Source organism: Manacus candei, unplaced genomic scaffold (assembly GCF_025592945.1).
Source record: "Manacus candei isolate 608988 ecotype Guabito, Panama unplaced genomic scaffold, ASM2559294v1 h1tg000204l, whole genome shotgun sequence".
NCBI lineage: Eukaryota > Metazoa > Chordata > Aves > Passeriformes > Pipridae > Manacus > Manacus candei.
The window spans coordinates 166,253-189,701 of record NW_026138252.1 but is presented as its reverse complement, the minus strand read 5'-3'; the positions used below and the strand labels follow the sequence as shown (position 1 = coordinate 189,701).

Below are 23,449 nucleotides of genomic sequence, written 5' to 3'. Positions count from 1 at the left end.
CTTCTCACCTGAGACAGGTAAGACTCACTTGTTCAGAGCTGCTTCCTGACCATTCCACGGGGTCCTGCCTCTTGTTTTGGTGTCATCTTTCCCTGTTTGTGTTCCTTTATCTGGCAGTTTTCCACACCTCTGTCACACACTGCTGATGTGCTTCCTCCTGCAGCTCTACCCCTTGGTCCTGCCTCCCATGGCAGCTGTTCCCACCTGAGATCCCCCTGGATTTACCAGCTGGACTCAGGACAGAGCGGCCCTGGGCACACACAGATGTCCTGCAGCAGGGTCTGTTCTCTGCTCTGTCAATCCTTTTCCAACCATTCCCATCGGGATTGTTTCCGAGCTCTGAGAGCACGAGGTGGCTGGAACAGCAGCTGACCTGGAGCTTCATTGCCTGCAGATTAGTGGGGTTCCTTTATCTTCTAATTTATCACTGATACCGTGAGGTCCTTCTGCAGGTCTTCACAGACAGGTTTAGATTTGACTACCCTGAGTAGTTCTGAAACATCAGCAGACACATCATCTCACTGCTCATCTCCAGCGGCGCCGGCTGGCTCAGCACCAGGGCTGGGGACTCTGGGACATGAACTCCAGCTCCTGTCACTCCCTGAGCTCCCTTTGGGGTGTCAGGCAAACCCCAGCCATGAAACTGGAGGATTCTTTCTTAAATCTATATGATTCCTATATAATTAATCCACATAATCTGTTTCAAGGTGCAACCACAGAGGCCGAGGATCCTTCTCACAAAGACGATGGAGGTGCTTTCTTCAAATAAAAAGAGGTTTATTAAGAGAATGAGAATGACATTGTGGTGTGGGTGTCGTACATCTATTGCAGCATTAAGAGAAACAACAGCAAGTACAAAATCCTGCAGAACTTCTAGAGTTATCATCATCACAGCCTAGCCTGTCCATGCTACAGTTTGGTGGATCCAAAACTTCATTCCCATTTCTAATGGCAGAAAATCCAAAGATTTTCATCTTTCAAAAAAAAAACAAAAACAAAACCAAAACAAAACAAAAGAAGCAACCCAAAACAAGCAAACAAACAAAAAAGGCAAAACAAAAAAAAACCCAACTCAGTTTGATATAAATAACTTGCACTGGACATTTTAAAACTTTCAGATTTTAATTACACATAAATAAATATATACAGATTTAGAACAGTTCAGTTTGGCCTGGTTCAAGTTCTGCTCCTTGTGCTTTATTAACTATTATTGTTTGTTTTAGAAACTTGTGTGCTGCTATCTGCAGGTTGTGGAGGTTTAATTAGTCCTGGGTTTAACTTCACCTGCCCTGTCCCCAGCCACGAGGGCAGCGGTCGGGAGGGCTCTCCTTGGGACCTGGTGGCTGGGGGGTTGTTCCTCCCTCGTGCCAAGGCTTGGGGCTCCTCAGCCCATGGGAAAATCCACAGTGGGTCTCAGTTTGAAGCTGTAAACGGAGTCTGAACCCGCTTTAAATCCAAAGCAGTTCTTCTGGCAATTTTCCTTGGCCTGGCGTTAGGGATGGGCTGTAGGTGGGGAAGGGGGAAGGTTTCCTGTGTGTTTGCCTCAAAACCAGTGGATAAATCCGGGTGCAGCCAGCGCTCCATCCCCCTGCCCTTGGCTGCTCCTGCTCTGGGTCTTGCACTGACGAGGCTTCTCCTCTTTCCTCTCAGTTTTTCAGCTGAAGCAAATTCCCGGAGCACTTCAGGATTTCACTACGGGTATTTTTAAAAAAAGAACAAAACAAACTCAAATTGCACATGACTTGTCTTCCTGCATCCACGATTTAAAAAAAAAAAAAAAAAAGGCAAAACCCCAAAGCCATCAGCCTGCCTTCCCTCAATCTCACTACGTCCATTAGAGCTGTTTTCTTCTTAAATTCTTTAAATCCTCTTCTTTTTTTTTTTTTTTTTTTTTTTTTTTGTCTTTTCTCTCTTTGCCTCTCGAGTTTCCTCCCCCGTTCCGACGCAGCAGTTCAGAAAACAGTGCACTGGGGTCTCGTCCCTGCCCGCCCATCCCGGTGCCGCCGCCGGTGCCGGGGGAGCTCCCGGGGAGGGGGGAGGCAGCGCGTTATTTCCGATGCTTCACCTCCTTGTCTGACGCTTTGGAGTCCCCGCTGTGCCCGTTCCCCGTGCTGTTCAGGAATATTTTATCCAGCCCCTTGAGGGACTCCACCAGGTAGTTCTGGAAGGCGGTGAGGGCGGCGCAGATGGCCGGGCCCCCAAAGCCGTGGGTTATGAGGCTGAAGTGAGTCAAACAGCTCTGCACACCCGGCTCCAGGATCAGCGAGGGGCGGCTGTTCCCCAGCGGAGACCGGTCCTGGGCTATCAGGTCTGCAAACTCCTTGCAAATTTGTCTGAAAGAGAGAGGGTTTGGTCATTAGATGGCTCATGGAGAGCTGCAGGACACAGAATCATAGAATCCCGGGATAGTCTGGGTTGGAAGGGACCTTGAAGATCATCCAGTTCTAACCCCTCTGACGTGGACACCTTCCACTAGACCAGGTTGCTCAGAGCTCCATAAAACCTAGCATTAAACATTTCCAGGGATGGAGCAGCCACAACTTCTCTGGGTGTGTCTGGGGGTTCTTTTCATCCTCCCTGCACCAACAGCCACCTCCTCCCCACCAGGATTTTTCAGCTCCAGCCTGTGGAAAGCTCCTGGGTGCAGAGTTGGAGCCATTGCCACTGCTCCTGCTCTGAAGGGGCACATGAGGCAGTGCCAAAATGCTCCCCTGTGGTTGTGCTACCCTCTCCCATGGAGGAACAAGCCCTTCAGTCCCTGCAGGCCCTTCACCTGGCTGCTCATCCTCCTGCAGCGTGTGAGCCCCTCTCTTCCCCATGGAAGAGGAAGCTCTGGGGGCCAACGCTGCCCTCCTGGGCTGTGGGCACCGAACACGCGGGTGGCTCGCTGCCAGCTGCACTCACTTGGTGGCCAGCAGCATGTTTTTCCTGGTGTGCAGCTCGGCGGGGTCGGAGTGCTGCCGGCACAGGTACTCTGCCGCCGCCTTGGCCGGGAACTCGGTCTCGCAGACGTACCCGAAGTCCCGAGCCAGGTGAATGGCCTCACCTGTGGGAGGACAGAGGGACATCAGCACTGAGCCCACGCCCTGGGTGAGGGGAGAACTTCTGCAGCAGCTTCAGCCTTTTCACTGGGGGGGCTCATTTCTGGTGGGACTGGGGTGCTTCCCTTCGCAGTGACCACCCAAGAGCTCTCCCCACCTTTAGCTCTTGGTGTAGAAACCACTGTGTTTCTCATTCTCCTCTGTGAGGCAATTAGTCCATGTGGGCCAAATGAGCCATTGCCTGCTCTAAACAGCAGCTGGATCCTTCCTTTACTGCCTTTTAAAAGAGCATCAGGAAGGTGCTGGCTTTGGAGCAGAGTGAGATGTGACTCTGGGCACCTGCTCCGAAAGGAAGAGCAGCAGAGGCGTTTCTCACTTGGGGCCATCCCCTGCTGCATCTTTCTCTCCCTTCTTCTTCCCAGATTTCCTGCTTGGCTGTTCCAAACCGAGCAGAAATGGGGGCTGGAGGGTGAAAGAGCGACCTCAGCCCTGTGACCACAGGACAAAGCAGGGCTGTGAGGAAGGGGCAGGAGGAAGGGGGTTACATCCTCCCACAGTGAGCCGGGGCCCTCGGGCTGGACGTGCAGGCAGCGTATCCATCACCCCGTGGAAATGCCCACCCATTGATGGGATTGATCCATCTCCAGTCGTCCCCGTGGAAATAATCAGAGCTGATGGCCATTGATCATGCCCAACACCCAAAATCCAGGTCAGGCAGGCAGAGCTAATTTGACTTGCCCCCCTGCTGCTCACACGTATTAGGCCATCCATCCTAGCAGCATTAACCCAGATCCCAGCCTGGCCTGCCTGGATCCTGGAGCTCGGGTAGGGGGAACTGCCCGTGCTTCCCACATAAGGACAGCACTTTCCACTTCAGCTCCTCCTCCAAAGAAGGAGCAAATAAGGTAAACCTACAGAATCAGAACTGCAGTTGTTTGTGTGTTAAAAGGCAGTCAGAAAGGAACAACTGCTGGAAAACTGTTACTGGGATGATAAAAGACAGCTGAGTGAGCCCGTGGTCAGAGACAAGGCTGGAGCCAGGATTTATTTCCTCCATGAGTGTGAGTGGCTGCATATCTGAATGTCTTAAAGGCAATTTGGAGTCTGGATTAGGGAGGTATCAGGGGGAACAGGGCAACCTGGCTTTGGGAAGAGATGTTAAAGCCACCCTGAGTCAGAGCCTGGGGAGGAGAGGCTGCAGGAGAACACTTGGGGGGCCATGGTGGGCAGAGCAGCCACAGGAGCCTGCCTGAGGCTCTTTTGAGAACTTAGGGGTGTTTCTGGAGTGGAAATACAGCCCTGCTGCTCCCCTGGGTCCAGGCTGGAGCTGCTCTCACGGAGGAGTTGCTCAAGAGAAGGTGAGTGCTCTGTGTACTTGGTGAGGACTCCAAAGGGAGCTGTTTCTGCCTGGTGCTTCCTGGGTTCCCCAGGAACATCCTCCCCATCTGTGTGAGTGGGTCAGTGTAAGAAAAAATATATCATCAGCGTTCAAAGAGAAACCTGGGGGCTCTTTTAAATGGTCAGACATTGGGAAGGCAGAGGGGAGAAAACAAATTAAGCCAAGACAGCAAATGTCCAGGAAAGAGGGTGCCTGGGACAGAGGGGCACAAGGCAGTTCTGTGTGAGGGGTCAGGGAAAGCAGCAGCACCTTCCTCTGCGTGGAACATCCCTGGCACCATCACATGTTCAGGAGGAAATTACATCCACCAAGCACACATGGCACCACTCCTATCTACCATGAGCTGGCAAGCAGGAACCAAAACATCAGCAGCCTCCTGAACTCAAACTGTACATTTTTCCTTCCCTCCTTTCTTTCCTTCTTTCTTTTCTTTTCATGGAAATCAGCCTTTCATTCAGCACAAACCAACTGCCCTCGGTAACAACCTCGGCCTAATGAAGCGGGTCATTAAATTTGCCGGCGACAATGGGGATGATTTTCTATTCAGGATCCGCAGGCAGCTGCCTGCCCCGCGCCGGGCACGGCCACAATGGATTCCGGAGCTCGGAGGGAGGCGGAGCCGTCATTCCATTTGTTTGTGTCCCGTGTCCTCTCCTCCCAGGGCGCAGCGGAGACATCATCATTTCCACCGCGCAAAGAAGTAGGAGGGAGGAAACAACCGAGTGGCTTTGGGCAGGGGCACCTCACTCATCCAGGCGGGGATATCCACATTTTCCGTGGCTCGGCCCTTAACGCCGCGCTCCGAGGGCAGGTGCTGCACACCTGAGCTCCACCCGGGAGACCTCGGAGCTGTTCGGCATCTCCTGGATGTCTCACTCCCCCCCTGCTCTGCCAGGGAGGAGGGAAGCACTTGGATGAGGGGCATTTCCTCCTTACAGGAGACGAGGAGAAGGGCACAGAGCCGGGGTGGGGATGGAGCCCTGACGGAGGGGTCAGCGCTGTGTCCGGAGTGGGGGCACGGGGCTGCAGAGCAGCTGTGGAATCTTGGCAGCTTTGCTCAAGCTTTTTTTGTGTTTGGTCTCTGTGACCCAGCTTTTAGCACCAGCTCACAGAAAAGAGGGGTACCCTGAGCTCCAGCCAGACCCACTCAGCATCCATGGGGGTGCCTTTCCCACGGGCTGTGGCTGGTCTGACAGAAATGACTGAGTTTTGGAAAACAGACACAGAACCATAGAATGGTTTGGGTTGGAATAGACCTTAAACACCATCCAGTTCCAACCCCCTGCCATGGGCAGGGCCACCGTGCTTGGACATTGTCTTGGACATTTGCTGTCCTGGTTTAATTTGTGTTCAGCCCTCTGCCTTCCCAAGGGTCTGTTCATTTTAAAGGACTTGTGCTTGGATCAGAGGCTTACACAGGGCACATTCCCAGGCTCAGCTGGTGGTGACTGCCCCATACTTTAGGTGTTCTGGTCTGTGGAAAGCTGGAAATGAAGGGAGTGGAAGTTTTGGCACTCCCACCCTCTGTGGGAGCAGCTCTTACCTTCCACGAGGGATGTCAGCAGGGTGACGTTGGCAGCTTTGCGCCTTCCTGCAGGTAGATTTAATCCAATTTTCTCTAACCTTTCCCTTAAACACCGACCCCCATTTTTTGATTTGGCTCTGAAAAGAGAAAACAAAGGGAGGGAGGAAATTCAATGTAATTCATGTTAAAATAACCATGCTCCCAGTTTAAGCTTTGAGGTTGGAAAAGAAAGAAGAAGAAGAAGCAGAAATCCTATTCCCCAACGTACCGCACACCAGAATTTCTCCTCTCTGTTTGTCTGAGAGGTAAGAGCTGGTGCTGAACACAGATCCCAGGGCTCTTGGAGCAGCTCACCTGCGGAGGACCCCGCCGAGGAGAGAGGCGTTGAGACACTCGGGGGGCGAGAGCCTCCTCTGCACCTCCCCGACCGTCACCTTGTACTTGGAGGTGGAGCTGAGGAGGGACAGGCGGCCGGGCACGGAGCAGAACACCTCGTTGGGATTCGTCACCCCTCCAACCAGGCCATCCTTGTTCATTGACAGGCTGGAGATGGTGGTGCCGTTGGCCTTCGAGGGGATGGGCACTGGGAGACAAGGAAGGGAGAGAGAAGAGGAGACTGTGGCTGAGAGAGCCCGGAGCCAGGGACGCTGAGCGGTGACTCTGGGCAGCTCTGCAGCCTCCCACACCACGTCCTGCCATCCACAAACAGCAGAACAGCTGCTGGGATGTCTCAGTTAGTTCCCTGTTTTCCTCAATGAAAGAAGAGATGTGGGGTGATGAAACCAAACTAAGTAAAGGTCACAGAAAGGAAGAAGCCTGGATGCTGCTCTTGCCTGCGTTCCCACACCTCCCAGCTCGGCTGCAATTAAAGCCGAGGTTTTGGGCTGGTCTCCTGGAAGGCTCAGGACTGTCCACAGTGTCACTGGCTGGACCTTTGAGCAACTCCCCTCCCTGCCCCCTCTGGGTGCTCCGTGGAGGTGGCTGGCAGGGCCAGAAGTGTGGCTGGTCCCCCTGTCTGGGGCACCAATCCCCTCCCAGTATCTCAGCAGCATCCCAGCTCTGCCCGGCACACGCTGCGTCCCACCAGGCAGGATCAACCCCCTGAGCCACCACCTGCACTCCCTGCCCCAAACCCGGGAGCTGCTGGGCTGGCTGAGAGCTGTGCTTCCAGCGTGCACCCATGGGAACCAGGGGAGAGAGTCTCTTTGCCTTCAGCTTTGGGATTAGCCCCACAACCAGCCACAGCCCTGAACTTTCATCATCCCTCCGGAAGCTTGAGAAGATCAAACCAAATTTATCCAGCACAGACTTCCCTTTACTTAATGGGCAAAAGTCAATTAACACAAGGTTAGGCACTGGTGACTGCAGCGTTGCATCAGGCCCGTGGCGTCGCACAGGGATGAAGGGGCTCAGTTTTCCCATTTGTCATTCCATGAGAAACGTTCTTAGACGCAATAAACCTTTACAGGTTAAAACTGTGGCTGAGACTTGTGCCAAATCTCTTTGGCTTTTATGTTCTGAAACTAATAACCAATTTAACTTGGGGAACAATACAGGTTTTGAAGGAATCCAAAGATCATTTTGTCCCTGGCATTCTTTGTGGTTCCTCGGGAATGACTGTTCCACAGTCAGATGGTTCCTGCAAGTAACACAGCAGCAAATGCCAGGGTGAGGTGCAGGGTTTATAGAGGAAACACACATGGCCAAAACGAAACAGAAACCCCAGAATTAACAGGGGAGGGTACAGGGACTAGACCTATGAGGGGGTGCTTACAATCAGCACATTGTAAATCCAGCTCAGTGACTTTTAGCGTGGCAACAAAAATCAGCACTTTACATAAAAATGGCTCATGTTTTAAGACTAAAGGATGAATGGAAATGAACGTGGAGTTTCCTCCCAACATGAAACTTAGACAAAGTCAGGGAGTGAAGGGTGGGATGCACCAGTGCCCTGCTGGAACCAGCAGCTGCAGTGGGTGTTTGCCATGACTGAGGCTGGTTCAGGGATGTTCAGGGAAGAACAAGTACAGGAACATCCCCATGAGACATAGGAAACCAAAACTATTTCCAGGAAGCAGTGACTTCAAAGCTTTCTTCCACAGTCCCGGAACAGGTTAGGTCAGTCTCCAGGGGATCCTTTAGAATCAAAAGTCACAGCGTGGTTTGCAAATACCCAAGGCCCTGCAGGTCCCAGTCCTGGCGTGGGGGTTCTGCTGCAGGAAGGGCCACCCCGCAGGCCAGCCCCCCTAGGGGGGAAGGTGTTGCCTGTAGTGTCGTATGAAGGGCTGTGCATAAGTGACCCCTCTGCCAGGCGTGTTGTACGGGTGTCTCTGTGCATGCCCACGATCATGCGGGGGCCGCGTTCGAGCCGCATGCGTGGCCAGGGACCTGCACACAGAGAGGGATGGCAGAGCCATGCAGGGAGAGGGATTGTGCCTCACCACACACCCGAGGGACACGGCGTCTGGGGAGGGGGCAAACCCACCCGGCACCAGTGAGAGTTAACACTGGAGCCCACAGAAAACAGGGCTGGGGAGGGGTTGGGTGCATCTCTGGTGCATTTGCTGGTCGCCCCACGTGCAGCAGCAGGCGGTGGGGAGGCACGGGTGATGCTGATGTGCAGCATGGAGACTTGGCAAACATGGACTGGAGCTTTTAGGGGTGGTGCTACTGTGAGAAACAAATCCCCTGGAAAGCTGTGCCCCGGACCCAGCGCAGTGGGGTCGGCCCCGCTCCAGGCCACGAGCAAACGGGGCCAGGCACTGGCAGTGAGCAGGGATATTGGCACTGCTCTTCTGCCTCCAGGCCCCAGCCGAGGCCACAGCCCCGTCACTCTGGGCTTGTGCAGAGTGGGACAGGGCACCCGTGTCACAGGGAGCTCGTACCCTCACGGGGCACACGAGGGGTGAGAGAGGGGCAGAGCAGGCGGCAGCGCTGGGAACTGAGCCGGTCCTGTAACAGCTTCATCCATTAGCATTGCCTCAACACAACAAGAATAAACAAAGCCACATTCGCCATTAATTATGAATTATTGTTATTTGGCCTCACCTGCTGCTGTTTGCCTGGTCTGATCTGCAGCTTGTTTGCCCATAAACATGCTGCAGGAGGGAGACAAGCTACCATTAAAGCCTGACAGCTTTGTTTCCTTGGCTTTTGGGGAACCAAAATTGTCTCTTGTCATCTGAGTAAACCAAAAGTCCCCCTCGATCTTCAGTTGCTGCTTTCCCGTTCCCGCAAGCAGCAGGTGATCGGAGCACCTGAGCCAGCCTGCAGACAAGAAGGAAGCATGAGAGCGGGTGGGGGGCTCAGCGCGGCCGACAGCCCCACGCCCCCGGCGCCGACCCCCTGCGCCCTTCCCAGCCGGGCCGGGGGGCTGCAGGCTCCTGACCCCGCCAGTGCTGCTCCCACAGCCTCCTGCCAAGGGGTCACCCCGGCCACGGCGCAGAGAAACGACCCACGGGAGCCAGACGGGGCTTTGGTGACGGGGTCTGAGGCACTGAACGGCCCCAAGCACGAGTGGGGGCCCCGCGGGGCAGGGGGGCAGCTGGGCACGGCACGGACCCAAACCCCACGGGGTGCTTTGCAGCTGGGAATAGAAATGTCACATCGTGTCACTGCGCTGGGCACCCCCTCTGAGGTTCTCTGTGATCAGCCGTAAGAGACACCCATTTCTGGCGTGGGTGAGGACCTTTCCCACCGGCTCTCACCCTGCTCATCCCCCTGGAAGGGGTTTGGGTGGGCATAGCTCCCACTCCTGCCCATGGGTTTTCAGCAGAAACACATCCCAGAGATGCTCGTTCACACTTTACACAGGTTGACAAGGGAAGGGTGGGATCCTGGTGCCCAAACCAGTACCCCTCCAGCCCTGCCTGATGAGAGGGATGGGGCACACCTGGGTCACCCCACCACACCCCAGGAAGGTATAAAGGGCAGGGTAAAAAGTGGGTTTGGGCTGATTCAGCCAAAGAAAGGGGAAGGAGATATCAGCCCACCAGCAACTGCTCAGAAAGCCTCTGGGAAGTGGAAGGTCTTTCTCTCTCACAGCCATCTTTGCCATCTGCACTTATTATTTATTGAGGCTTGGTTGCTTCGCTCTGTCCCCCTAAATTTTTTTGCTCTCTTCTTTAGCTGCCAAGTGTTTTTTTCCCTTGGGATGGTTGTTTATTCAGATTAATCCTGCTACTTCTAATTCAGCAAATCCAGGTGAGCTTGGCTGCAGATTTCACCAACTAAAGCCCCTGCGAAGCACTTTGACCTGCCAGGCTCCTGGATGCAGGTGAGCACTGTGAGGCAGCCACAGCTCAGGGGGGGTGGATTGGAAACGGAAAACTGATTTTGGAAAAAGGTTATGCTGGCAGACCTCAAAGAGCTTCATGCATTACTAATCCTCAGCCTGGTGCTGGTACAGCACCAGCCACCAAAGCCATAAAATCACTCCTGGCTTGAGCCGGCTCCTTAGTGCAGCTGGGGAAAGCTGAGGCACAGAGCAAGTTAAATGATTTACCAAAGATCAGGTACATGGGCATGTGCAATTCCAGCCTGTGGGGATGCCTCTCTAAGCAATCCAGGCTTCAGCTACTGCCCAAGTGCTGGGAGGGTCTGTGCTGCAGACTGATCAAGCACAGCCTCTGTTTTTATGGCTCTGGGTTTTCTGTTGGTGCTGTGGGGTAGAGCTGTTTGTCACCACATTGTCCTGGCCCGTGGTGCTCTGGGGTTTTGGAGTTGGCTGCTGGGAAGGGCAGTGTGGCAATAGCAGGTGTACAACCCCTTGCTGAGTGTGGGAAGGGAAACAATTCTCACTTCTTCTGTACAAGGTCCCAGGAATCGTGTCCATCAGGCTCAGCATCTCTCTGCTGCCTTTAACACCTCAAGGCAGGTGCCCCTTGCAATGCACCCTGTTTCAGGTGTGTGTTGAGCAGCAGTGGAGAGAGACACGAACTCCCACACCAACCACCTGCCTCAGTGCTCACAGCAGGTACACGTGGCTTCGTCTTCCCTGTGAACCACAGGACTTGTGATCTCCCACCAGAGGTGCCTTTTTTGTGCTGAGTCAGCTCTGGTTTGTCTTTTAAACGTACCCTGGGTGTAACTGGCAGATGATGAAGCTCATACAACTCCATCTGCTGTGGCACAAAAGCCCCTGATACAGAGAGAGAGGGTGATTCCAAACAGTTCTTGGTGCCCAAGAACGCCGAAAGCTTCATCCCTTGACTTCCCTGAGCTGGAGGACACTGCTTGCCTGGGATTGTCTCCCTGTGTCTGGCACAGCCAGCATGGAATTGTGTTACAACACAGGGCAGGTCACCACCCCAATTTGGGCTTGACTGTCTCCAGCAACAAATTGGAGATAATAATATAATATAATATAATAATGTCTACCTGGGAGGGATGCTGTGATACCCAATTAAAACTTGCCAAGTGATCTCTGGTGAGAGCTTTCTTCAGGTGAGAATTCCCTGGGTGGCAAATGTAGCCAGGAGGAGCTGGTCCATGGCCTGAGCACAGGATGTGATGTGCTCCTTGGAGCAGCAGACAAGCGTGGAAAGGCAATTCCCATGAGCAACACGAGGTCCTGGCACCTCTGGCGATGCTGTGGGTGGGATGGAATGTCACCGTGTCTCTGTGAGGGTTTTCCAGGAGACAGCCAGGAGAAAGATTAAAACCACTTCTGAATGGATCCCTCGGCTGTGAATCCTGTGGATGGAGCGAGGAGCCTTGTGCCTTCAAAGTGTTCCAAAAGAAACCACAAAGTTTCTGCCACTTCTGTTCTGGCTTGCAGAGGTGGGTCCCTTGGCTTTTAAGTTCCAGGTCACGCAGAAGGAGCAAAACAAACCCATTCTTCAAAGGCTTTTACCTAGAAAGGCTTGGAGAACTTCGTGCTTTTCCCTGAGGAGTTCCAGCGCAGACCAATCCACATCCCTGTGCCTCCTTCTTCGCAGGCTCTGGGTTGAGGATGCTCCATGCCCAAGCTCCTGCTCTCCCGCCACTTCCTCATCTGTGTTCACAAAAGTTTGTGGCTGAAATTACCCCTGTGATTCCTGGAAATGGCCACTTTGATATGTAAATATTCAGTGAAAAAGGTGCATTTGCAGCTCGGGCTCTGCGTGCAGGTGCTGCCGGGAGCTGCCGGTGCCAGTGCTCGGGGTTTGGCAGCACAACACCGACCTCTGGGTTTAAGGGAAAAGAAACTTTGCCTACAAAAAAAAAAAAAAAAAAAAAAAAAAAAAAAAAAAAAAAAAGTACTGACTCATTTCCACAGCAGAAATGTGCTGCCTGCTTGCAAAATGATTCGTAAGCAGGAAAATCTGTGGTACTTGGGAATTGAGCTGCTCATCGTGGTGTTATTTGTTCTGTTCCATTTCCAGCTGGAGCTCGGGGTGCTGCGAGGGGAAAAACAAGTCCAGAGGGAACATGCAAATCGCTGCCCGTCTTACAAGTCAGTTTTCTTCTCTCCTCAGATGCATTACAGGTAAATTCTCCTCCTCAGGAAGGCGGAATCCCTGGAATATTGGAGCTTTTGTTGAGACATCCCTTTAAAAATTAGGGTGTGCTACAGCTGAGATTGCATTTTAAAGAGGTATCAGTGAATAGCCCCAGGAGACAACCTGGGATAAAGCAATCGCTCATCTTCAGGCACCGCAGCGCTGTCTCCAGGCCCCCCAAAGCCTCTCAGCCCGCCCGCCCCTCTCCGGGGCCGTGCCCCGGTCAGCCCGGCCGCCTCGGGCATCGCTGCGGGACAGACACCGGAGCCGCTCCGCGCTGCCAGGGGACACCGGCACCCTCCAAACCTGCTGCAGGTGCCGAGGTTTTGCTTCCACGACTCTGCAGCTGCGGTGAGAACAGCCCCAAGCTGTTTGTCCCCTGCGCGGGGGTCCCGCCGCTCTGCCCGCGCTGGGCGGGCAGCGGGGGAAGCTCGGGCTGGTGGATGTTTGTGTGCAGCCCCCGATGGAAGTGCTGCAGAGGGGAGGGATGGCTGTTGTCTTCCAGGAAGAGCTGTCAGTGAGCTCACCTACCCTTCTTTTGAACGTCTCTGATGTAAATGATAAGATGGAGGTACATACATAAAGAATATCGGGATGTGGGTGTGAGCCAGGGGCAGCTGCTCCCGCCAGCCCTCTGAAAGCCCTTTTTCGAGGAGGAGGTGCTGCAGAGTTCAGCTGCTCCAATTTCCTGGTGTTTCAGCAGAGAGGTATTTATTGATGGTCCAGGGAAGGAGGTCAGAGCCATCAGCTGTATTTCAAACGCACACTCTGTAATTATCCTCTCTTCCCAGAGGGGATTATACAGGTATTTTCTTTATCTTGAATGCACAACCTGAACCAAGTCCCTGTGTCAAAGAGCCTCTCTAGGAACCACCTTCATCGGCCTTTTCAAATGGAAGGATGGAAAGAATCTTGGGTTTATCTCTGTGCTTTCCAAATTGCTGAGTCCTGATAGGGAAATGGATCTGGGACCCTCTCAGGAGAACAGGGATACAGCCTCAAAGTATTCCCATGAGAAAGCTGATCAGGAGAGGTCCCATGCCTATGCAAAGCTCCCATATTTAACATTTTGTTTCCCATGCAAATCAATTCATCAGGTTGGGAGAGAAATGTGAAGGTGCCATGTGACATGAATTGCATTTTTCTTTCTGTGCCTCTGTTTGACCCAGCCCTGGCCGTGTGTCACTGCAGGTGTCTCCTGGGGAGCTCTGGGAGCTTTTGGGAAGGTTCAGCCTCCCCTGAATCACTGGGTACCATGTCTTGGTTAAGGATGGTCCCTGCACAGTGCATTGTGTCTTGATAGCAATGGCCACCTGATACAATATTAAAATTTACTCAGGCCCCTGTGCTTCTGCAGGGCTGGGAAAAGGATTAGTAAGAGCTTTGCAATTAATAACTTCAGCTAATGCATTTCCCTGCTCTATCATTTAGGAATGACTCGGCCTCAAATGTGCTGCTGTTCAGAAGAGTTGGTCAGTTTTTTGGAAGCTGCTCACAATTAATTCGTGGTGGGTTCCCACACATTTCCCTTCCTTACTTCACTTTGTGGAGTGGGTTCTGCAGTCTGGGGAGCCCCTGATGTTGCAGCTTGAGCAGTAACACCCCACTGGAAAGCACAAAATATCAGTGATTAAAATGTGCCCTTAAACAGTGAAACCCAAGTGTCTGAACCTTCGAAGGGAATGAATGAAAAGGATTTGGATTCTGCTTTTGAATGTCAGAGTGTGTTGGCACCTGTTTTCTATGCTGTTGGTTAGAAACTGCCCTGACACAGCGACTTCACTGGAGAAGTCAGTCTGGTATTTCACATTATTTCCCTCCTCCTGACTCTAAATTTTTTTTTCCTGGACCTGCAGCTACACCCTCTCGTATCTACACCAGAAAAACAACTATTTAAATTTCAGTTCAATTACTTAACAACCACTTAAATTTCAGTTCAAATTCTGCTTGTGTAGAATTCGCGTTTCATGGCACAAACCACGCGGGTCTCAGGAAGGCAAGAAACAGAAACAGGAGGCTGGAGAGCCCGAGGATTTAAGCCAGAGGAACTGGAAACCCACACAGCTCCGTTGTGACACCAAGGGAAGTTTCCCTGGCTGTGCAGCAGTGATGCCTGTAGCATCAACCACCCCGGCTTTATTCCTTCAGCAGCAAAAAAACATTTTGGCACCTGGTCTATGGGATCTTTATGTGTTTAAACAGTTTAATCCACTTTATAGTATCATGCTTGAGAGATTTTCCCCTGTATTCCCTATAGATGCACCTGAATGTGTGGCTGGGATCTACATAAGCTAAAAGGGGAGAGCAAAGCTGTGGTGTCTCGGTGAGTGGCGGCGGATCCCGTGGAAGCCACGGTGATGTTCCTGTCGATTTTTTAAATGTATTTAGATTATTGAAGGGCAAAAGACCCTTCAGCAAAGATTAGACATGAATAATAATTAAAAATTCTTCTCTTCATGTAGAGCTCAGTGCCAGGCTGCAGAGCTGGCAGGATTTCGGTCAGGGTCTGACCACAGCAACGTGAATCAGCGGCTGCTCCGGAGCCACCGGCCTGACCAGGAATCCCTCTGGGGACAGCACTGCTCACCCATCTTCACAGAGAAAATGCTTTTACTTTTCCTTGCTCAGATGCCTTGCGTTTCTAAAACCAGTGTGTTGGTGGGACAAACCCTCTGATGATGGTTTTTCAGCAGCTGCCCCATCTCTTACTAGCTGGGAACTTGTACTTGGAGTCACCCTGAACACCCTCAGTCAGATCCCCTGCCCACACCTCTCCAGCCCTGGGCTGGTGGCCCTGCTTTCTCCCATGCATGTGGCCACCTTTGGGCTCCCAGGGAGCCCTGGGGACACGCCATCCCCACACAGGCACCTCACTGGGGACACCACTTGCTCCCTGGGACCTGCCTGACCAGTCTGCAGGGAGCAGGGCCTGACCCCATCCCTCGTTCCCTGGCGCCTCAGCACTGGGGTGACTGATGCCAGATAAATGCCTGAGATAGAGGGTGGGGAGACTCAGCCTGGCTGGAATCCCAGGCACGCACAGCAGACACTGTGATGGATTTTGGGGCTGTGGTGGTGGTGAACCTGCTCACAGGTGGTGATCCTGCTCCTGAGCCGTGACACGCTGTGGTCAGGGATGTTTAATGACAGTGTGTACCTTGGGCTCATTTCCAGCAATTCCCTCTCACCTCCCGTTCTTCCCTTTCCCACAGATCCACAGCACTTCACCTCTCACCAACCAGAAGGTGATACCTGGATGTGGCAGAGCTGGGCTTGGGACAGGGCACAGAGACGAGAGCTGAGCACACGGCAGTTCCAAGCATCGCATCCACATCTGCTAATTAGTTCCTCCATTAAGAATTAAAATAAACAAACAAATGGAAGGACAGTAAGGGTGAGTAATTCCCTGGATCACACAGGAAAGGGTGGGATGGTTTAGTGGTTAGGGTGCTAGTCTAGGACTTCAGAGAACCTCATTTAAGCTCTTCGAATAATTAAGACAGATTGTAAACTTTTTTTTCCTGAGATCATATATCTTGGAATATTACTAAGCTGAGAGCAATGGTCTGTGTCTGCCTCTGCTCTGCTGCAGGTTTGGTGTGGCCCTGGGCTGGAAGGACATGGGTGGATCCCTGTGGGTCTTGCCCGTGTCTGTGCTGCAGTGGGTGGGTGGCCTGTGGGACCCCACAGAGGCAGGTGCTTGTGGCGTGGCACAATCTACAAAAATAAGATCTTGGCACCACCTCCTTTGCAGGGACAAACACCACAGGGTGTTCCCTGGCTGAGGCTGCCCCATTGCCAGCCCACAGGTGAAAGAAGCAGCTCCTGTGGGAGTCAGGGTGGTGACGGCGGCCACTGAGCTGCAAAAATACCTCACACACAAAAAATACCTCCTCAAAATGGAGGGAGAGATGCTCCAGAGCCAGCCCAGCATGTCTGTCCATGGAGAAGTCTCCCCTGGAGTCCAACTCCTGGAGCAGAGGTGCTGCTGTTTTGACTCATGCCACACGCCAAAAAGCAACCCAAGCTGGCTTTTCTGAACCTACCCTTTAAGAGCTGCTCTTTATTCCTAACAAAGAAAAAAATTCATTTAAAAACATCTAATTAAACAGTAAGTCATGACAAGGTACATGAAACTTGGAGATAACACATGCCTGGGAGGCACTGGGGAGGTTGAGACAAAGCCCAGCGCCTTCACCGGTACCCGCGTGTGTTATCTCACATGAACACACACCTGGGCTTATCCTGGTGCAATTATAGGACATTAAAAATATAATTTTAATGGAGGAATGGTGATCTGGATGCAGTTCAGAGTAAAAAACTTTCTTTCAAGTCCCTCTGTTTGATTAGTAGGTGTTCCTGCCGTGCGTGCGCGAGGGGGAAGCGCCGGCACCGGGAGGTGGGACCGTGTTTGGAGGAACGCTGCTCTATCTCCCGGTGTGTGTGAGGGCTTGTCAAAACTTTAAAGCATTTGTGAGCAGTGCTAAGGCAGCAAAGCTACCAGTCAAGACCCGGCTTGTCCCGGGTGAGCCCCTTTTCCCACTCAGGCAAACTTCCACCGCAGATGAAGCTGCAGAGAGCAGGGAGAGCTCCTGGCTGAGCCCAGCACCCTGCAGCTGACTGGAGGCCAAGTGCCTCCACCCACAGCCCTGGACAGTCCTTTCCAAGCCCTGACTTTGCAGCCCCAGGTGTTTTACAGGATGACTTCATTTATTACCTTGCTCATCACAGGAAATGATGTTTATCTAATCTACCATTCTTTCAGGATTTTTTTTTTTCTCTGCCACATCTGGTTTCTTACATTTCTTACAGCTCCGTTCCTCCCTGCACCGAAACAAAGGAGAAATGGCACCTCTGCCTCCACACCAGTGCCCTGGTCCCACCAGCACACGGAGCCCATGGGGAGACTTTGCATCAAAACCTGGAGCTCGCGTGCGGTGGCGAGTGGATCTAAGGATTTCGGGCTTAATCTCCTTCCTCTGCCGCATTCCTTAGTAGTGACAGCTACTTCTTGCAATATTCTTGACTGTGGGCTCTGAGGCACAGCTTTCCATCCGTCTGTCCAGCATCCAGCCAAACAGGTCCACATTCCTGAGCAGAAACAGCTAGCACTGCCACTCGGAGCAGCCCGAAAGCCTCGGGTGGAAATCGGAACGATTTCCACAAACATGAGGGAGAGTGGCAGCGGCCAGACCCACAGACACAGGGCACAGGGGCAGGACCAGACCCACAGACACAGGGGACAGGGGCAGGACCAGGTCCTGCTGCCCCACCATGAAGCCTGGGGACATGTGCCGTGCGTGCCAGGGTGCCAGCATGAGCCCAAGCTGGTTCCACCCTGCTCTGTCTCTACTCCAGGTTGTAAAATGCCACAGCCAAAACTCGTGCCCGCGAGCGGGTGCTCAGGCCCCCGTGGCTCACCCCTCTCCTGCTGCCACAGGGCCCTGGTTCTCTCTGACCCACCACTGGCAGGACCCCCGGCTGCTCCCGCACCCCAGCGTGTCTCCGGGTGCCAGGGAAAGAGATTTATATTTTTCTTTGTAATAAAAAGGCTCTCTGAGAAGCTTTCTGCTGATCCCGAAAGGATGTGAAAGCAATAAAACCCCTCCTTATTTTACAACCAAGCTGCAGGATTTTTTGCTGCTGAGTGCAGGGGCCTAACGCTTGATTTCATAACCAGAAAGTCACGCTCTCCTCACCCAGCTGAGGGAAGGACCCGCACCAGGAGTTCAGGGCTCGTTGGGCCTCCAATTTTATGTCTGGGGGGTCTCACAGCTGGACCTCAGTAGCTGATCTGGGCGACTAAACACCAGGGAAGCAGGTGAATGGAGCAGAAAATGCCTGAGCTGCTGTAACCTAAAGCAGCCAGAGCCCTGGACTAAACTTTTTCAGAGTTAATTTTAATGTTTTCAAGTCAAATATCTCCCTGGTCTTATAAAAACTCTTGGGAGGAAAAAATAAATTAATACTAACAGTAATAATAAACCCACACAAACAAAACAACAACAACAACAAAAGGACACAAATATTTCTGAAATACTTTTGGAAAAGAGGGAGAACAAACAAACTTATGTACGAGATATTCATAAAGGCTCTGCTGCCCTATCCAAGATTTTATCCATTTAATTCTCGAGCTAGATCTAGCCCCTATTTGTCGCGACAGCACGGGCAGAACTCATCCTCCGTTTTCTGTCACATCTCCCCGCTCCAAGCGAATTCCCGGCTCTGCCTCCCTCGCACACCTCACCCGGCAACCGACCCGGGCACCGCACATCACCCTTCACCCCAAGGGACGTCCACGGGGATAACGAAACGGAGCCGGTCCCGGGGGCGAGGGTGGAAATGGAGCTTCGAGCGCCTGTTTCCAGCCGGGATCTGCCTCCCCGGGCTGTCCCCGCCGCCGGGACCCGGCTCTGGGCGCTGCTCAGTCACTGCCGGGACCGCGGGTCGGGGACCCCGGGGGGAGTCCCGGAGCCCGTGTTGGGGCGAACACCCCTTGTCCTCTCCCCACACTGCTTCCTAAAGTCCGGGTTACCTGCAGCCAGGAGCGCTGCGGGCTCGGGGGGGGGGCTGTCAGCGCACCGCGTCTCTGAGATCCCCACAAAATCCCTGGAATTATATTAACGGCTGGAACCGTGGAAGTTTATTTAAGAAGGAAAAGGGGGAAAAAGAGACACGCAGCCAGGGATGCTCCCGCAACACGCTCCGAGGCTCCGGGCGGCTCCTTCCCCACCCGCGGCGGGGCCCGTCGGTGCGGGGGGACACGGGCAGGGACCCTCCGTGAGGGGACGGTCCTGGAGCCCCGGGATACGGGACGGGACCGGCTGCGGGGGCAGCGCGGGGCTGCGGCCGCTTCCCTCCCGTCCCGGGCTGTTCCTGACTAAACTCGCCTCCAAGGACGGGAGTTAAAGGGGGATTTGGGGATTTGGGGAAGGTGATTAATATTTTGTTGAACCAGGACAACAGTATCTCGGCAACTAATTACGGAGAGATGTATCTGTTTTCACAGGCACAGATTTCTATCAGGTTTCTATCCGACGGCCGTTCCGTCAGGAATTCCAGGATTAATCGGTATTTGAGATCTCGACGCGATTTAGGACAAAACTGCGCTTTTTAGGGTTTATCCTCACTCCTTGCAGAGAGGAGGTCCCCGAGTCTCGCTGCCCACCTGCCCTCTCCTGCACCGCCCGGGACCCTCCGATGGTTTTAATTTAATTGTATTTTTTCCTGGGGTGTCATTCACCCACGGGGCCCCGGGCTCGGTCCCGTTGGGGCTCCAGGACACAGCTCAAAGCTGGAAGAGCCAGAGGAGTAAGAACGACCACGCACTATATATTTTAAAAAATTAAATAAAGCCGAAAATAAAGGAATTTGTTCCCCAGGCTGAGCAGAGAGCAGCGGCGTTTGATCGGGCATTCCCGGCTGCAGCTTCTATAATTCCTCAGCTTTCTTGTGAGCCGAACTCGCCGGTTTTGGGATTTCCAGGAGTTGGGAAGAAGGAGAGCGGCCACCGAAATACGGGCGAACGAGCACTGGAGCCCTGGAGCGGTGCCGGGACAGAGCCCACGGTGCTGCCGCTGCCCCAAGGAACCCCCGGTGCCTCCATCCCGCCCCTCCCGGGGTAATCGCCCGCGTCCCCCTGCAAACACCCGCCTGGCTTTGGATTTATCTATTTCTCCGGCGAACTCGGGGCTTCGCGCTCCAAACACAGCAAAAGTAATAGAAAAAAAATAATTTAAAAACCGCCAAACAAAACGACAACAATAAAAATAATTTTAAAGGGGAAAAAATAAGGAAGGGGGAAATATATATATTTAAAAAAAAAAAAAAAAGGAAGAAAGAAAAAAACCAAACGAGAACCGGCGTGAGAAGAGCAACTGTCCGTGGGCACGGGGGATGCGGGCGACCTGCTCCCACCGTGCCCGCCTTCATCCAGGGATATTTAAATTTTATTTTTCCTTTTTTTTTTTTTTCCTTCTTTCCAAGACTAGAGGACTGGAGAATCCCTAGGCACAAACCTGGCGCTAAACAACAACAAATCCCCTCGGCAGAAGAAAAATTCTAACTAATGGCGCGTTTGGAAAAAGGAGGGGAAAACCCCAACAAACCACTGTAACTCCAACCGAACTTCCAGACAAATATTGGCACTGCGGGGTGTTTCCCGAGCGTTCCGGGGTGCTGCTGCCCGGCCCAGGCCGTGGAGGAGCGGCCGCTCCCGGCCCACGCACCCCGCAGCTCGTCGCGAGCGTTCCTCTCTCCCGGGGCTTTGATGAAACGCCTCTCCTGCGTTCTGATTAAAGCTCAATTAATGCGGGTCATTAATGCCCCGCTGGCAGACGCGTGTTCCTGGAACAGCCATTTCCAGGGAAAAGGGGCTGCGGTGAAGCGGGAGCGCCGCTCCCCCCGTGAGACGATCGGTGGCGGCGGGGGAAGAGTCGCACAATTGGGATATTTTTCCCAGATCGCCGAGGCCGGGCAGTCACCGGGGGTTCGGCTGCGGCCGGGACCGGCCCGGCGGCGGCGATTCAACGCGTCCTTCCCATCCCCACATTTCTGTAAAAAATCGCGGGGAGAAGCCGAGAGCAGCGCTGGAATATTCCAGAGGAGGGGTCGCCCCGAGCACCGCACCGATCGCTCCCGGCCCAGACCCCGCTCCCGCAACACCCCGGCGGAGGGTTCAATACAGAAATATTTTAGGGAGTTGAGCTGTTCTACCCACGGGTTCGCTGGGAAGCGGAGGGGCCGCTCAGCGTGCGGGGGAGAACCGTAGATGGGAGACCCCGAAGGCCATGCGGGACTCCTGCCCGCAGCCCCGCTGGTCCCGGAGGGAGAAGCTGTTCCCTCCGCTGGTCCCAGAGAGAAGCCCCGTTTATGGAGTTGCAGACGGGGGGGTCTCCGTAGGCCTGGTTTTGCCGAGGCGGGGGGTGACCGCCTGGGGGGCTGCGGGACTCTCCCGTCTGCAGGGACGGGCAGCACCGGCCCCCACGGCTGCGCCACCTCCTCGCCCCCGTTAAACGCGTCTTTCCCCCCGCAGAAGCCCCGCCGAACGGGCCCGATCCCCGCGGCCCGGGGCTGTGGAAGCGCTGCGCGGCCCGCGCTGCCTCCCCCGCCGGGCGGGGGGCTGCGGCCGAGGGTGGCGGGACCGGGAGCTGCTCCAAGCCCCGCCGGGGCATCCCCCGGGCTTCCCATGCAAACTGCCGGCGGGGAGGGCCCCGGGGCTCCGCGACAGCCGGATCCGCCCGTCCGGGTCCCTCTGCCCCCGGTACCGCGAAGGAGTGGCGGCCGCGGTACCGCCCCGGGGGGCGCCGCGGGCCGGGGGTGGGTGGGCGCGCTGGCCCGCGGGGACCCGCCGCTTTCGTTTCAGTCTCGCCGGGAACGGCAGCGAGTCCTTCCCGACGGGCGGGGGGCGGCCTGGCGGGACGGCGGTCACGGGGGGAACCCGACGCGGGGGAGCCCCGAGGGCAGGAACGGGCGCGGAGCCCGACCCGGTGGCGCGTCCCGCGGAGCCGCCGCGCTCTTACCTTTCTTGATCACGGACTGATCGAGAAGGTTCATCCCGCCGTCGTCCACGGCCTGAAAGCACCGAGGAAAGAGCCGTCAGCCGGCGGCTCCCGGGGCGGGCGGGCACCGGGACAGTGCGGCCTCGGCCCGGTGCTCTCGCTGCCCCCGGTCAGGAGGAATCGTTGTGGCACGAACGAGCCCCGGTAACGGGGATGCCAGCGCGGCGGCCCTGCTTGCCCGGGGGTACGGACGCCGCGGGGCTCGACCTGTCCCGGCCGGGAGCCCCCGGGCACACAGGCGGCGGGATCGGTCGTTCCCCCCCCAGCCCCCGGGCACCCTCCCGGCGCTCCCGCCGTCCCCCCGTACCTGGATATCCTCGATGCCGTGGTGACCGAGGCCGTGGAGGCCCAGCGGGCCGTCGGCGAGGCCGTGGCTGCCGTCGGGCAGCCCGTGGAGCAGACGGGGCACGGCGGGATACTCGCGGCGGGGGTCGAGCCCCAGGGCTCGGTGGGTCTGCGAGAGCAGCCCCGGCTCGTCCTGCCGGCCGCGCTGGGGGGGCCAGGCCGGCTGCTGGTGCTGGTGCAGCGGGCTGAGCGCCGCGTACGGGTCCGCCAGGTGCGGGTAGCCGGGCTCCTGGCCCTGCGGGTAGGGCAGCGGCGGCTGCGGGTACGGCGGGGGGAAGTAGGGCGGCTGGAAGTCGGCGGCGGGCGTGTGGCAGAGCGGCGGCGCCGAACCGTAGGGCGCCTGGTTGAGCGAGGGCAGCTGCGGCAGGCGGGCCCCGGCCGGCGCCCCGGGCAGCCCCTCGGTGCGGTCCTGCGGCGGCGGAGACAGCGGCGGTGAGGAGAGGTGAACACGGACCCCCGACCCCCCGTCCCATCCCGTCCCGTCCCGCCCAGCCCGCGCCCGTCCCGCACTCACCATGCCCGGGTAGCTGTGCACAAGCATCGGTGCGGGCCCGCGGCGAGCCCCGGGCGGGCCGGGCCCCGGGGGTGCCCCCGTCTCCGCCCCTCTATCCCGCCGAAGCGACGTCTCCCATCGCCCGCCCGCTCCTCTGCGCCGGCCCCGACTCCATGCACGCCAGTTATAGCGGCGGGGGCGCGCCCGCCGCCCCGGGAGCGCGCGTCAGAGCGCGGGGACGGGGACGCGCCGCCCGCTCCCGCGGGGCCCCGACGGCTCCCGACAGCGGGACGGCGGCGGGACGCGGCCGGGGCGGGGGGCGAGGGGCACCCACCACCCCCTGGGAGCGCAGCCGGTGCTACCCCCGCGCCGTCGGGCGGCCCCGCTCCCCGCCCCGCTCCCGCGCAGCGCGGTATCGCACACCCTTCCCCCGGTGCCACCCCCGGACCCCCCGCCCCGGGCCGCGCCGACTGAGAGCCCTGTCCCGGAGAGCCCCGGGCCGCCCCAGGACCGAGCCCCCAGGGTCGGGAGAGTCCGGGGGTGCGGGCGGGGTGTGGGGCGGTGACGATGCTCTACGGTTTGACTTTATTAGCCCGAGCCGGGA

General features: G+C 55.6%; 1 protein-coding gene across 2 annotated transcripts; it reads right to left on the bottom strand.

Annotated features, from left to right (window-relative positions):
- Positions 1 to 756: 756 nt before the first annotated feature.
- Positions 757 to 23,014, bottom strand: TFAP2E (transcription factor AP-2 epsilon). 2 transcript variants are annotated; one of them, XM_051774517.1, is made up of 8 exons: positions 22,867 to 23,014; positions 22,315 to 22,761; positions 21,969 to 22,020; positions 9,014 to 9,232; positions 6,320 to 6,548; positions 5,984 to 6,102; positions 2,905 to 3,046; positions 757 to 2,333 (listed from the first exon to the last, which is right to left on the bottom strand). In XM_051774517.1, exons 1-8 carry the CDS (start codon positions 22,891 to 22,893, stop codon positions 2,048 to 2,050), a joined length of 1,521 nt encoding a protein of 506 aa, XP_051630477.1. In that variant the 5' UTR covers positions 22,894 to 23,014; the 3' UTR covers positions 757 to 2,047. The 2 variants fall into 2 exon arrangements, with proteins under 2 accessions (XP_051630477.1, XP_051630478.1); XM_051774518.1 differs by lacking the exon at positions 9,014 to 9,232.
- Positions 23,015 to 23,449: the final 435 nt, after the last annotated feature.